General features: G+C 47.1%; 1 protein-coding gene across 3 annotated transcripts; it reads left to right on the plus strand.

Moving 5' to 3' along the window:
• The first annotated feature begins 28 nt into the window (after positions 1-28).
• LOC122386366 (serine/threonine-protein phosphatase alpha-2 isoform) lies at positions 29-14,459 on the plus strand. 3 transcript variants are annotated; one of them, XR_006257366.1, is made up of 8 exons: positions 29-214; positions 881-1,012; positions 1,993-2,223; positions 2,420-2,634; positions 3,956-4,069; positions 4,365-4,508; positions 8,559-12,137; positions 13,784-14,459. XR_006257366.1 is itself a non-coding variant. In XM_043375518.1 (7 exons), the coding sequence occupies exons 1-7, from the start codon at positions 160-162 to the stop codon at positions 13,883-13,885; spliced, it is 993 nt and encodes a 330-aa protein (XP_043231453.1). In that variant the 5' UTR covers positions 29-159; the 3' UTR covers positions 13,886-14,459. The 3 variants fall into 3 exon arrangements, 1 of the variants encoding a protein (XP_043231453.1); XM_043375518.1 differs by lacking the exon at positions 8,559-12,137; XR_006257367.1 differs by lacking the exons at positions 29-214; positions 881-1,012; positions 1,993-2,223; positions 2,420-2,634 and adding an exon at positions 2,806-2,824.
• Positions 14,460-14,981: the final 522 nt, after the last annotated feature.

Below are 14,981 nucleotides of genomic sequence, written 5' to 3' on the forward strand. Positions count from 1 at the left end.
CACTATTGCCGGTTCGCCATTTTCTCGACGTTTTATACACAGTACTGGTACGGGTTGCCGGCCAAAAGCATTTGGGCAAAATTTGGGGAAGTTTCCTTTTGATATATTCATTGCATCTTCGGGGGCTGTTTCTCTGCATTGTGACCTGTGTTTTGGGTTATGGCAGAAACTGATAAACTGAATATTGACAGCATAATCGCGCGTCTCTTGGAAGGTGGGTCGGGGTTTGGGTGGTGGTTTGAGCTTATTTGAATTTTGGGGTGTCTGAGGGATAACTAGATATTGGTATTTGCTAATGTTTGGCACTCTAAGACAAATGTGTGTTGTTTTCATCATGGATTCTTACATTTGACTTTTTGATTTCATGTTTGGGTGGTCATATAAGTCATTAATTTGAAATGAATGGAATTTGTATAACTAGGAAATGTGAGCTGTTTATTAGGTAAGCATCCTGAATAACCAATGATGGAAGTGTGACCCTGTTTGACCCTGTTTTGCCTTTACAAATGGTAGTCACTGGCATTACAATATACTTGCTAGCCTGAGCCTCCCACTTTCCTGTTTGTGTCCAGGTTTTCTCTGTTATAATGACGTGCTTATTATAATCCCGTAGACAAATAAATATTGTAATTAAATTGAAGATTTGTCCATGATTTTTCCTTTCAGATTTGATTTGATTTTCAATATTAAAACTTTAAAAGGAATAATATCAGTAACTAGAAACTTTTTACTAACATCAACATTCAGATCAGGTACCTTCATTATCTCATTGATGTATTTTTTTCAGAAAAAGAGGTTCTGCTGTCACTGATAAGCATGGCTTCACTTATGCCCTTTATTTCCATCACTAGGTGCTAACAAAAATGTGTACTTATTTCAGTTAGAGGAGCACGGCCAGGAAAGAATGTTCAGCTGACTGAGAATGAAATCAGAGGCCTTTGCCTGAAGTCTAGGGAAATTTTCCTATCACAACCTGTTCTGCTTGAGTTGGAGGCACCTCTCAAAATATGTGGTAAGTTTTCATCACCAATTTTGTGACTATGCATAATTGTTTTGATCCCTTGTTGATAATGTTTTGCTTTGTTTTCCATTCTCATCATTTTCCCAGTATCCCTATAACCAAATGCAGCACCTAATTGGTTGGGGAGGGCTGATGCAAAGGCCATTCCCCTGAATATTCATCTGTTTGTTTCCTCCCTCACATCTTACTTATTTGTCTGGTTGATTTTTTCCCTTTCCATATATTTTATTGCATAACTATTTGTCAAATTGATTCAGTTCTGGTCCTGGAGGGTAAAATAAAAAAAATGTGCCTGTAGGGTCAGTATCTGGCCAGATATGTTTATGAACTGAATGTAACACCATGTATTAGGACATATGATAAACACATTAAATCACATTTTATTGAATTTTAATTAACAATTGGAAGGTTTAGGTGCCAGAATATATTGTTGCTAGGGAGAACAAAGTCATTTGCTATGCAACCCATTGGGATCATTGATCTGAACCATTTTTATCTAGCAATCTTGCAATATAATATATCCTTTCTCATTTTTTTTTCAATACAGAATTCCTCAAAGAACACTTGTTGCAGTTCTGAAAAGTTGTTTTCATGGTGATGCATGATCATGGAAGATCCTGAAAGCACAATTATTTCAAATTGCTTCAAGTGTTCCTTGAGTCCCTTTATGGACAGAAAGATTGAGTGAGAATCTGTGGTCTTACTGGATCTGTCATCAAAATGAATGCCCTAAATCCTTGGTCCCATCAGATGAGATCAAGATCTGTAGGATCTGATCTGATCCTAGATAAATTGTCTTGCATCCATGTCTGCTGCTTCCTCTCCTGTTTACAAGTTAGTGCTTAATACCTCATTTATGCAGTAGTGTCATGCTCATCTTAGTTGGCCCCCCATATCTCAGCTGCATGTTGCAGTCATCTGTACTGGATATCATTTGACAAATGCCTGATGCCTACCCATTTGTCTCACAGGTGATATTCACGGTCAATACTACGACCTCTTGCGGCTGTTCGAGTACGGCGGCTTCCCCCCAGAGTCCAACTACCTCTTCCTGGGAGACTACGTCGACCGAGGGAAGCAGTCGCTAGAAACCATCTGCCTCCTGCTAGCCTACAAGATCAAATACCCCGAGAACTTCTTCCTCCTACGTGGAAACCATGAGTGCGCTAGCATCAACAGAATATATGGCTTCTATGAGGAATGTAAGTAATGGTTTTGTGATGATGTGTAAACGTATGAATTTCTATGGTTTCTCTTATGATGCTGCTTAGCTGCACATATAACTGAACTTCCATGGCCTATGCTGCTAGTTTTGGATGCAGTAATGATTTGTGGATGAGCCATTAGATGTCGTATTCTTAACTAGCATGTTCTCCAATATGTCCGTCGACTTTTCAGGTAAACGGCGGTATAACATCAAACTGTGGAAGACGTTCACCGACTGTTTCAACTGTCTGCCGGTGGCGGCGATCGTGGACGAGAAGATATTCTGCTGCCACGGCGGCCTGTCGCCCGACCTGCAGAGCATGGAGCAGATCCGGCGCATCCCGCGGCCCACAGACGTGCCCGACCAGGGCCTGCTCTGCGACCTGCTCTGGTCCGACCCCGACAAGGTACGACCTTCCGTATACTGTCCCCCTGTCCGATACCGACCCCCAACCCCACCCGACCAGGGCATGCTCTGGTCCGACCCCGGCATGGTACGGCCCGCCGGCCGCCCTATACCGACCCCTTCCGTATAGACCCCTAACCCCACCCGACCAGGGCCTGCCCTGCGACCTGCTCTAGTCCGACCCCGACAAGGTACGACCTTCCGTATACTGTCCCCCTGTCCGATACCGACCCCCAACCCCACCCGACCAGGGCATGCTCTGGTCCGACCCCGACAAGGTACGGTCGGTCCACCCTGTACTGACTGCTGACCCAGCTGTGTTCGCTCTCCGCCTTTGCCGACCAGCCTGACCCCGGCTGGCCGTGTCCCTCCCTACCAATACTGACCGCTGGCGCTGACCCTGGCTGACGCGGTTGTCCCTGCCCTGTGACATGTGTTCCAACTACCACCATTACAGTATAGCCCGCCCTGTAGTTACCGTTCCCGACAAAGCACGATCATTTGACCGCCGGTGTGCGTATTTCGGCAATCCTACTACTGAATTACTGATCGGGCATAGCTCTGAACTTGAATGTAGCCTTATGACCACGTCTGTTTTATGGGAAATCCTACTTTGTTTTCTTGTCCCATTTATTCAATCCAACAACTGCTACATCAGCTAATCGCAGTGAATGTTTTTTATCTACTCATATAATAAAGTACTAGCTCACAACTGTCACTGATGACTGAACTATCCATATCTAATCATTCTTGGGACGATAAGGTTCAAATTGTTTACTGATGCAACCAAGGTTGTAAGGCTACCTGTCACCGTTACTGCTATCGGTGGCAAGCAACGGTGTGCGATCGTTCATTGTCGCACACTTAACTAGGTGTGTTTTGCGTGGGATTTACAGCTCAACTGGGTCTTGGTAGATGTACCTATCATATTGAATTCCACTGTAAACACCGTATCAGCAAACCTAAAATGATAGTCTGCTCAGGCCGCAGTCACTAGCATACCAGCAGCTGTAACGTGCTCGGGTTTGGTGACGTCATCGTGTGAATAGGGCACGTCCTGTCCTCAGGAAACCTCTTGAATAAATATATTGTTTTGGGATGCTTTCGTATGATTCGGGAACACTGATGAAAAAGTATGATTCATTTGTCTAATACTATTTCACAAATCCTTTTTTAACTCCCGAAAGTGTTCACACCATGACGTCAGCAGGCCTCCGCCGATTCCTCGTGACGCCACCTGGTATTTATCGCCTTGAGTCTGCTTATTTTACCCCTAGATGTCGGTCGCTGTTCACTGTTGACGAGGTACCGTTTGACGGCAGGATACGATGGGGTGGGGCGAGAACGATCGCGGAGTATCCTTCACGTTCGGCGCAGAGGTGGTGGCCAAGTTCCTGCACAAGCACGACTTTGACTTGATATGCAGAGCACACCAGGTGAGTGATTGCAAACAAAACACGCTCACGGCACACGTTTTATGGGTGGAGATGACGTATGGTGTGTGCGTGTTATTGGTTTTTGAGAGAAATAAGTTCCATGTCTTCTCTTGTAATGCTGTAGTTCCAAAGTAAAACGGCGATTCATCTGACAGGTACGGCACGTGTTGAAAAAGGAAGATTGATAGGGATTGATTTTGTTGTTCACGAAATGTTCACATTTGCTCGACGAACGGTATTCGGTAGTCTTACCTCGCAGCCCGGCCGTCTGACCCCCTGCTGCCGCGCGCTGCAGGTGGTGGAGGACGGGTACGAGTTCTTCGCCAAGCGGCAGCTGGTAACGCTCTTCTCGGCGCCCAACTACTGCGGCGAGTTCGACAACGCCGGCGCCCTCATGTCCGTCGACGAGACGCTCATGTGCTCCTTCCAGATCCTGAAGGTGAGTGTCTCCCGCTGTCTCCTGCTGTCAGGGAAGTGCCGCCCGCCTGTGTGCAGAAGCGGAGTGCTGAGCTTGTGTGCGCGTTTGTTTGCCGCTCCGAAGTGTGTTTTTCGCGCTGGCTACGTTTATCACGGTGTGAGGCCGGCTGGCGGGGTCCGAAGAGCCTGCGTCCGGACACCGCCAGGCCAACACCCAGAGAAGCACAATAAGACGTTCGATGGACTTGTGCATGATGTAGTAATCCCGGTGGGCATGCTTCGTTTCAGCCTGCGTGCCTGCCTATCTGCTAGGTGCCTGCCACTACTTCCTTGCACTGCCTGCCTCACTCATCTGTCTATCTGATGTGTGTGTGTTTGTGTGAGCTTTGATGACTTCATTACGATGGTGTGCATGGCAATCAAAGGTCGCACTATGCTATTGCGACGGGAAATGGAATGAGCATTTAATTATTAAATCTCACCAAAACAAACTACTATTTAGTCCACTAGTCTGACCAATTAGTTGGCAATCTTTCATAGGGAAATTGAAAAAGCTCATAAAGATTTGAATTAATCGCCCTCGAAGCCGGAGTTCATAGGTACTGGAGTCAAATGACTGAAATGTTATACGCTTTTGTCATCTGCAAAAGTGATACTTTGAAGTCTAGCAGATGGATACTGGCAGACTGCTTGTCAGCGACGATTCTTGAAGCTCGTCACTATTGGTATTGAGTGCTGGATTACCTTCGTCTTTTATAGGCCTTTTGATAATTATCCGTACTTTTACGATTTCCGCAATCTTTCACCTTCTATTTCGGTTGAGGTAACCTTTTTTAACCCTATTCCTGGCGGGCTCCGCCGGGACAAGAAACTGGCGGGGGGGGGGGGCCGATTCGGCCCCCCTTCAGATCTCAAAAACTACACATCGCAGCGACAAACGGCGAACGGCGTTTGATAGGTCGTTTAAAGATCTACAACTTTTACATAAAACATTTTCAGGTCAGGTCAATATTGAGGTCACCAGAGGTCATCAACGATAAAATGTTTTGGAATTAGCTACCTATATAACTTTTAAACTAAGAAACATAGAGACATAAAACCAATACATTTTTTGTTGCTCTCGCCGAGGCGATGCGAAATAAGTATGTGATGACCTTCACAGGTCAATTTGAAATTTGACCTGAGGTCAAGGTCAGGTCATTCATCAATGAGGTTGTGGGGTATGGTCATGCTGCATACCAAACGACGCGCCTTGACCAGGCGAGCAGTTTGGTACCACTTACAAGTCTTTAGCACCATCATGTCGTGATTTATTGACAGAAAAACGATTTATGACGTCACATGACCTCAGATGACCTTTGCCGGTGCCCCTGTCAATTAGCGGCACCAGGATCATCACCGATGAGATAATCTCCCATAATACTGAAAGAACTGGGTGGTTTTGACTCGTATACACGAAGCAGGAGGCGTTTCAATATTTTCCCATAGGCTTGCAATGTAAAGGTCACGAGTCTGATCTGACCTCAGGTCACAGATATGAAAATTCTGAGATATACAAATTGCACATACTGGTACCCTAACTAAAGCCTGAAGAGAAGAAATTGATCGGTCAAAAACTCTAGCTCTGGCGTGATTGCAAACTTTTCTGAGGTAGGGTCACCAAACCGCCTCTGGTGACCTGACCTGAGGTCAGATCAACTCAAAATTTTCAGAAATGTTGCGTAAAAGCCTGTTAGGAAAAGTCAGAAAATTTGAGCTTCCTAGCTCAAAGCGTTTGGGAGAAATAACCAAAAAACCTCAGGGGGGGGGGGCTCCTGAGGCCCCCCCCCCCGCCAGGAATAGGGTTAAAACAACAGACTGGTTTCACTGGCAAACACTTGACAGTTGCTTGAATGGTCTGTCGTGTACAGGCACCATATGATGGATGCTGTCCGGAATAGTTCCGGTATCATTTAAACAGTAATATTCGACTCAAGAATGTAAACCCAAAGGTTAAATGAATATTGACGATTTAACAAGCTTGAAGGAAAGATACTGCTTCAGGTGAATGCAATAATTGCTTAACTAGACAAAGAACTGAGCTGCTGCAGTGGTACGTGATCAATGGTTGCATAAATTGAGTTTCTCTCAGAAGGCAATTGTTGGTTTCTGAAGTTTTCAAGAAAAGTTATAATTGTCAAGAAATCGTGTCAGCTAATATGAACTTGTGTGGCAATTTGACTTATATTTTGCTGCAAAACCGTGAACCTCGGAAAATGTGTCGAGAAAAAATGTAATTGATGTGGATGAAAGGTTAATGATAATAAAGCGTAAAAAATGGTTCACCCTTTTCCCTGCTGTTATTATCCTAAAGAAAAAATATTTAAGACGTAAATGCATAAACACAACCGAAGACTGTGTGAAATTATTTTCGTTTATATATTTTCAACATGCATGTTTGCTGTGGTTAGCAGCAAGGTGACTGGCGTCTTATGCCCGTGTTTGTTGCGATTTTGTCCTGTTTGGATAGCCTGCTGGTGTGCGTATAGTTCGTGCCAATAACGTTTATTTGAACACTAACAGCTTTAGTTTTATTTGCTAGCGAACTATAGCTCTTCTAGTTCCGTTATCAGGCAATGGTTGTATGCTACTCAGTATTAATATCACTGTGTTTTCTTGCCTCGCAATATCTTAGTATAATGTTTCGTTTCTTTCTTTCTTTTCTGCACTTACTTAGCATTACAACGTCCACTGCACCCTGTGTCGCTACGCTGTATCTAGTAAAATTTCATCAGTCTTCTTGTGTCCCTTTCTTTCTTATATCTTCAGGAAGTATGATATAAATGTAGAACAATATTTTCTCTCAAGCTGGTCTGTCGTATTGTTGTCTGTTTTTTATGCATGAAGTCATTTGGATGGTCCACAATAGCAGCGGAGTGACTTCACTGGGCCTGTTTCCACACGAGTGTGTCTCTGTGCTAACCCACTGGTGGCCGGGATTGTTGTGAATAGGTTGCCACAGCTTGCCAGCCAATCTGATTTTCCGTTGCACGTTGTGAATGAAACTATTTCACAGGCCTCTAACGTCTTGTCATTTCGTTTATTGACGCTGTTTTTTTTTCTGACTAAAGAATGCATCAAAAGCGTGGCTTACTGATATTTAATCAACAGTTTTAGTTGTGAGCGTTCACCGGCTTAGGGCAATATTGAGCTCAATACCCATCGTAAATCGCCTTGTTGTATAACATAGGTGACATGCTCAACAGAAACTGACAGGCACAAGGGCGGGTCAATCATGGAAGGATAAAACGCGATGTCTTCCGATGCGTGATCTGAAGTCTTCTTCAGAATATGGGATACTGGCTGCTCTACAAATTGAACTTGGACATGTGATATTTTGAAAAATGAATGATGCCGTTCGGGCTATTTTAAGACTCAACCTCAGTATCTGTATATGAAGTCATGTGTAATGTCTTGTTTTTATGATAACGGAATATAAGTTTTTAAGGTAATGACGGTCACTTTCACTTTCGGAAAATTGAGAAACATCAGCCATTTTCGCCATATGGTTATGCGAGTAGCCCGCAGCGCCCAACATCAATGAAAATTACCTTTTTTCAAAATAGAATGTAAACGAAACTAAGCAAATGCTATTTGGAAAACTGCTTTAACTACCCTGCAGGGAATTAACTGGTGCATAGGGGATCGAAATCCGATGACTTCGGAACCTGCAGAAACTTGTTTGTGGGCACCCCCTCCCCTCCCCCCCCCCCCCCCACAGCGACCGGGGCCGCCTTTCTTGATTCACCAGTCGATTCCATTAATAATCCGATGCTACATCAAGATAACCAGGAAAATTGTTTCCCGCTGCCATTGCTGTTTTCTTAGGGCAAAAAAAAAATGATGGCATCCCCTAATTATGTTTTGAGATATTTGATTCGGATTATCAGTTTGGCTGGCACTGTGGTAAGCCTGTTAAAGTTTCCGACATTGTTAGTTGGGCTAAGCTGGTCCCGGTGGATATACGCACTTGCTTCCCTGGCTAGGCAATTTATTTTGCCGTCACTGAGAGATAATTTTCATTTTTCGGCAGCCGAACGGAGAGATTTACGAATTTCCTCCGAGGAAAGGCCCACCTCCGCCGGCTGCGTTTCCGGCAACGTTCAACACGCAGCCAGACCAAGAGCTCCAGTGTCGAGCAGATGCAGGTTCAAGCTTCGAACCCAATGCTCGAGACGACGTCCATGGCAGCAAGGCTCCGAAGGTCGATGTCATGAAGGAAGTTGACAAGTTCAGTCGCGAACTGTCCGCCATCCTGAGCGACTCCACGCTCCAGACCGACAATGTGAAACCTGCGGAAGAAAAAGAGCGTCCTTGGAATAGGGAAGCTTCTGTGAGCCGACGATCTAACTTTGAGGACACGGATAGCCACCGTTTTGAGACGAGCCGGCATTCTCGCAATGAAAATGACGCCATGCTTGAGCTACTGGAAACCGAGGAGGCACGTCCGCCCTCGTTCAGAGAACCCGACGGGCGACGATTCATGACTGGCCACTCGTCCATCTCGGCGAGTGGCTCTGCTCTGAGACGACAGCCGACTGATCCCGTTGAGGAGATGCTGGATATTTTCAAAGAGCGCAGCAAAGTGCGGGACCCGGTGGGCCATGACGAACGAACGCTCCGAAGGAAGCCAATGGTAGACGAGTGGGAAGACTCTGATGGTGAAGAAAGACGGGTTGTCTCAAGCGTGATGGAGCGTCAACAAGTCCAAGAGCTCCTAGATGGATCTGGTGAAGAAGTGAAAACAGTGTCTGTTGTGAATGAGCCTTCAACTCATTCCAGTAGGCAGGTTGTGATGGACGATATGTTTGGAATGGTCGTCAGCAAGCCAGCGGATACGAATGATTGGGAAATGGACGAAGAACAACCCAACATATCAGTCATTGAAGAGCGTCACGTCCGGTCACCGACGGAAGCGTTGAACCGCCCAAATAACGTGTACGTTGAGCTCTCGCCCGGCCATATTGTCCGCCGTTCGCCGCTCTCAGGTCAGGAGTGGGAAAGTCCCCCTGCGGATGATTTACGAAGGGTCAGGTCGAGCGAAGAAAGGTTCGTCGCTATATCTCGGGATCATAGTCAAGAAGCTCATGGCGGTGAAGAACCGCCCGAAATTAGTGCCATCAAATACGAAATACCCTTAGAGATTCGCGGCATCAAACGAAGCAGAAGTCCAGGACCACCTTCTCGCGCTTCTAAGGCAAAGAGACACTCTCCTGCGCCACGCCGAAGATCTGGAGAGCGGGAGGTCAGGAACCGTTCCCAAAGACATTCAGAGAATAGAGAAGGCTCTCGCCAGGTATCACGAAGAGAACCGAGAGAGCGTGTGGAGGAAGAAGAAGCAGGACACAAACATGCGAGAATTACTGCTAAAGCTTCTGCGTTTTCAAGTGAACAATCACTTTCCAAGCATCGGGAAGAACGCAGACGATCTATCGAACGAGAAGTTAGACGACCGATAGATCATCGAGTCGCAGTACGATCGAGGGAACGCGAAATAAGGCGCTCGAGAGAGCGAGGATTTGATGGGAGAGACGAACGAGAGCGAAGAAGATCGAGGGATAAAGAAACACAGCGACTACGAGAACGGGAGACCAGGAGATCGAGAGAAAGGGAACCGAGACGATCAAGAGAAAGAGAACCGAGACGATCAAGAGAAAGAGAACCGAGACGATCAAGAGAAAGAGAAACGAGACGATCAAGAGAAAGAGAACCGAGACGATCAAGAGAAAGGGAGCCGATACATCCAAGGGAGCGAGAGCAGAGGTCATCAAGGCCAACAGAAGGCAGACACGTTTCTTCTCGTATGTCCTCGAGAGAAGAGGCCTCGCAGCGATCTCGACAAAACGCCGAAGGATCGCCTCCGCAAAGGCATCGACGACTACGAGACAGATCGCCTGAGGCACGTAAACCGGCTGGCGATTCAAAGCGTCTGGAACACCGTCTGAAGTCTATGGCTGCTCCTACCGAACGAGAACGAGACCAGAGAACTGTCAAGCCGAGGTCCGACAAATTCCACTGGCGGAAAGGTGACGATGGGGAGCAAGTCATGGCTGGGTTCCAAGTGGTAGATGAGGTAGTAGCCTCCGACGAAGAGATCGAGGTGCAAGTCCCAGAAGATGTGGCGAGCGACAATGGGAAAGACGATGACTCTTCCGGGAAAGGTGGAAAACTTGACAAGGACCAGGTGTCAGCAACAAAGTCTAAAGAACCTGAACAGAAGACTAAACAAGATGAAGCGAAAAAGCGTCATTTGATTTGGAACGAGTCTTCTGACGAAGAGAAAGAGACGAATGACATTTATTGCAAGGGCAAGGACACTCCAGGATGCTGTCGAGTCGTCGTTATTACCGACGAGTCGCTAAGGAATCTGCACTCGGACGGCAACTTTGACTCAAGAATAAACTTTCGGTGTCTCCCCGGGCGCAAAATGCGTGAGCTTATGGAAGTTGCCAAGCATGAACTCGAGGCGAGCAGTGACCCAGTCTTCCTTGTTGTCTGTGGCGGAGGGAATGATATTTACACGGCAGATAGAGTCGAACACCATCGCGTCATCGATGGGATGCGCAGGACGCTTCAGAGTATTAGCGCCAGAGTCAGAAACCACTCTCCGCATAGCCGGATCTTGGTCACACGTGTTCCTCCGAGGCAGGCCAACAAATACACTGTGATTTTGGCGAAACAGGCCAATATGCTCATCGAAGAGACGAACGCCAGGAACTGTGTCGATAATGTGAACTTCACATGGACGGTGTTTACCAACCAGATCTTCCGGCCCGACTTCTTCACGGGTTCTTCTGGCAAGTATCCCGTGCCGAAGATCGAGAAGCAGTGGCACCACTTGGTTCTGAAGGTCGTCTTACCCGTCCTAGACGAGAAGCTGGATTTGAAAGTGCACAAGAAGAAAGGAGTGAACGTGAAGAGTGGTGAAAGGAGTGAAACATCGAGGTCCGTCACCAAGGTGCGTGGAAACGGCGATTCGCGAGATCGAAAGGCGAGTTCGACTGATCGCAAGGCGGAGAAGACTGCAAAGCAAACCAAGAAAAGCAACCAGGCTGAAGAAACCCTGAAAAATGAGTCGGGCCCTGAAGTTTCGTCAGGGCGTACGACTAAAAAACACAGTGAACCGGTTTCTGACTCTCAGGGTACGGAAAACAAGACAGATGGTGAGAAGCCTGTCGCAGAAACAAAAGAGAACTCATCCGCAGACGCGAGTGCCATTCATTCTAGTGGCCCGGAAGAACAACACAACAAGGATGTCGACCCACTAGGAAAAGAAGAAGACAGCGAAAACTCTACTTCACGAACGCTCGCGCCACGTGTGAAGGTGGATCTGATAGGCAACGTTGATGCTGCTCAAGACGCCATCAATGACAACTCCGATAAAAGAGCCGATGAACCTCACGACGACAAGGAAGATGAAGACGTCATCGTCGTGTGTAAAGAAGGAGATGCTGATGAGTGAAGTAGAATAAGATTTGTAAAGATTCCAATAGTAAAGTGAAAGACACTTCATTGGTGTACAGAAAAAAATGCTTGTTAATCTAGACGTGCCATTTCATCTAAGGACCTGCCATTACATTGAAGAGTGGATGCTGCCTACCTTTCACTTGAGGTACGTCAGCACACGTATTAACCCTTCATTAATGCTCGTCTGAATAACTTCCCCGCTGCTTGAAGTATCTGATCTGAGTCGATGTGTGAGTGGTCTCAAGACAATCGCCCAACGCTTAAGACATTTTCATTTTCTCAACTTCTGTTTACCAGGGCTGCGTGGTTGATACGTTTTCAACATTCTCATCATTCCCACCATTTAATCTCATCAGTTCCCGCTCAAAAAAGCTCCGTGTCCTAACACAACTCGATATGTTGTGTCAAATTTTAGTCGTTCAGACCCTGCCCTAAATAAATAGGAATGACTCAGTCGCTCTCTCAAAAGCATTATATGCAGAATTTCGTTTGTTACGGAGCGAGCGAAGCGAGCGGAGTCTCATACTGAATTAAGGGAAAATCCTGAGTATGAGCGGCCGGCCGGCCGGCCGGCCGTGGGGACGCTCTTCAAAAGCTAATATCTTAGGAACGGGACATCCGATTGACAAGCGGTCTTCTTTACTGAATGTCACTTGGACGTAAAAGTTCTGTGGTGTGATGGCCACCATGCGTTCTTGCCAACCACCGCACGTGGCGCGTGGTAAAGTTGGACATTTTTTAAGAACCCCCAAAATTGCAACCTCAATAACGGCACAACAGTTGGGCCGATTGAATTGAAACTCGGTACACAGTTAGGTCTCCATCAGATGATTCATCTGCATGTGTTAAGGTTGGGGTGCTACAGCACGTGCGCACGTACAGGGGGCGCTCCCAGATCTCGAGAACGGCTGGGCCGATTGCGCTCAAATTTGGTACACGGTTGGGGACCAGTTAGTAGGGTGCCGTGCAAAAGTCAGTTTGGACCCCGCTTGCACGTGCGCACGTGCAGTGTGCCGCTTCCAGATCTCGAGAACGGCTAGGCCGATTGCGCTGAAATTTGGCACATCGCTAAAGACTGGTTAGTAGGGTGCAGTGCACAAGTTAGTTGGAGGTACCCCCTCGCAATTTCGCACGTGCAAGGCCCATCCTCTCGCTCGCTCCGTTAGTCGCCCAAAAGGCGTTTTACTGGTATTCACACTAAAATGTTTTATGGCTAAATCAGGTCAACAAAGATCAACGCACATAGGCAGCATCAGTAGGGACATTGCCATATGTCCTGAACCAATTTTAGAAAATAATGACCGCGACCGCAAGATCATGTCAAGTTCTTAAAAATTTACCTTGAATTGGATCGGTTGTATATTTCTTCGACTAAAATTGACGAGTTACATTCCCTTTTACAATCTTTTGAGGGACGCCAGCCATGTTTTGCAGCCATAATGAGGCCTATGTGTTTTGGAAGAGCTGGAATCCTGGTGGACTTTGGTAACGAACTTAGCATGGTAACGAGCGTGAACACTTTATTGCGTAGCATTCCCTTCACCGGTCCAGGCCTCAACTCCGCAGCCCTGGTACCGAACACGCAGTATTCATTTTCATTAGCATGACCCTACGTGCGTGCTTATCACAGAAGCTACATGCGTTTTCAATGTAAAGATCCTTTAAGCCCAAAATAAAAAAAAAGATGTGATTGCACCGTCGTTTTCCCCTTCCGTGTTGTGCTCGCTTTTTGTATCGGTGTTGCACGTTACACAAGAACACTTGGTGACGATGTTTTGTTACTTTTCTCAGCCCATCGACCGGAAAAAGATCTACGGTGGCATGAACTCGGGACGGCCGATCACACCACCTCGAGGCGGCTTTCAGGGAAACAACAAAGGCAAAAAGAAATGAAGAGCTGTGGATGGCTAGCTCAGTCTCGGACTGTGTGATCGTTATAGACTCGGTGACGGCCCCGCTGGCCACATGTAACCCAGTGAAATGTACTGCGAGATGATTTGTTAGCACCTATACTGGACAGTTTACATGGTGTCATGTGCGTTGTACATAGTGACCTATGTGCGATAACTCATGTTTGTGAAACATCGGAGGAGTCGCTCGTCAAACTACTTAGAGTTTAGATGCTGTTTTGTTAGGTCCTATTTTCTCTCGATTGTTACGCCAAAAACATTGTGGCGGCATACGCCAGCTAGGAATCCGCATTTCATTGTGAGGCCGTTTGAGGCAGTATTTTTTATACCCGATGGATCAGCCGTCAGCCGCGGTCGGGGTTATCCAAGTACTGCTGGGAAGGCGGGCCGACTGTGTATGACGGTACAAACGCTGGCGTGGCGGCGGCCTGTCCCATTTGTCAAACTTGCCTGATGCGAGCGGGGAAGCCGTGCTTTGCAGTGTCGACGCGTTTTAAACATCAGCTCACTGGAGGCAGTGCGAAGAAGGCCCAATAAAATGAACCATCGAATCATCGGCCGACCCTGTGTTCTGTTTACGATGGCGAACTAAGGGGGAAGGGATGCGCTGTGTCGTGTCGGCGCCCGGGCTGACCACACGCCAGCCCCCAAACATCAGAGCGAACCAGTCCATTCACACTGAGCCGTCCACGGGCTGACTGGCGACCGGCGCCGCAGCTGGCACACGCGGGCCACGGCCGCTGACGTCTCCGCCCGCCGCCAGTGTCCTGTCGTGCCCTCTGCCACCGCCACCTACCGACGGGGCACCGGACGTGGCTTGGTGGTGTCACTAGTAGCGCCGGTCACTAGCAGCGTAACGGCGGTAACCTATATATCACTACGCTAGTCTCATAGTATCGTTAGTGTTCTTCGCATCAACCAGAGCATAGAGCGATGCGGAAGGCTGCCTATCGGCTAGCGCTCGCAAAGGTCAAGTGAAGGAAAGTGCAACACCGCAGCTTATCGCACGTGCGGCAACTTATCTGACACTGGCAACTATCGTCCTAAGATATCCCTAGACTCCAACAGACTTTACAGCT

This window comes from Amphibalanus amphitrite, unplaced genomic scaffold, assembly GCF_019059575.1.
Source record: "Amphibalanus amphitrite isolate SeventyFive unplaced genomic scaffold, NRLGWU_Aamphi_draft 000248F_arrow, whole genome shotgun sequence".
Taxonomy (NCBI): domain Eukaryota; kingdom Metazoa; phylum Arthropoda; class Thecostraca; order Balanomorpha; family Balanidae; genus Amphibalanus; species Amphibalanus amphitrite.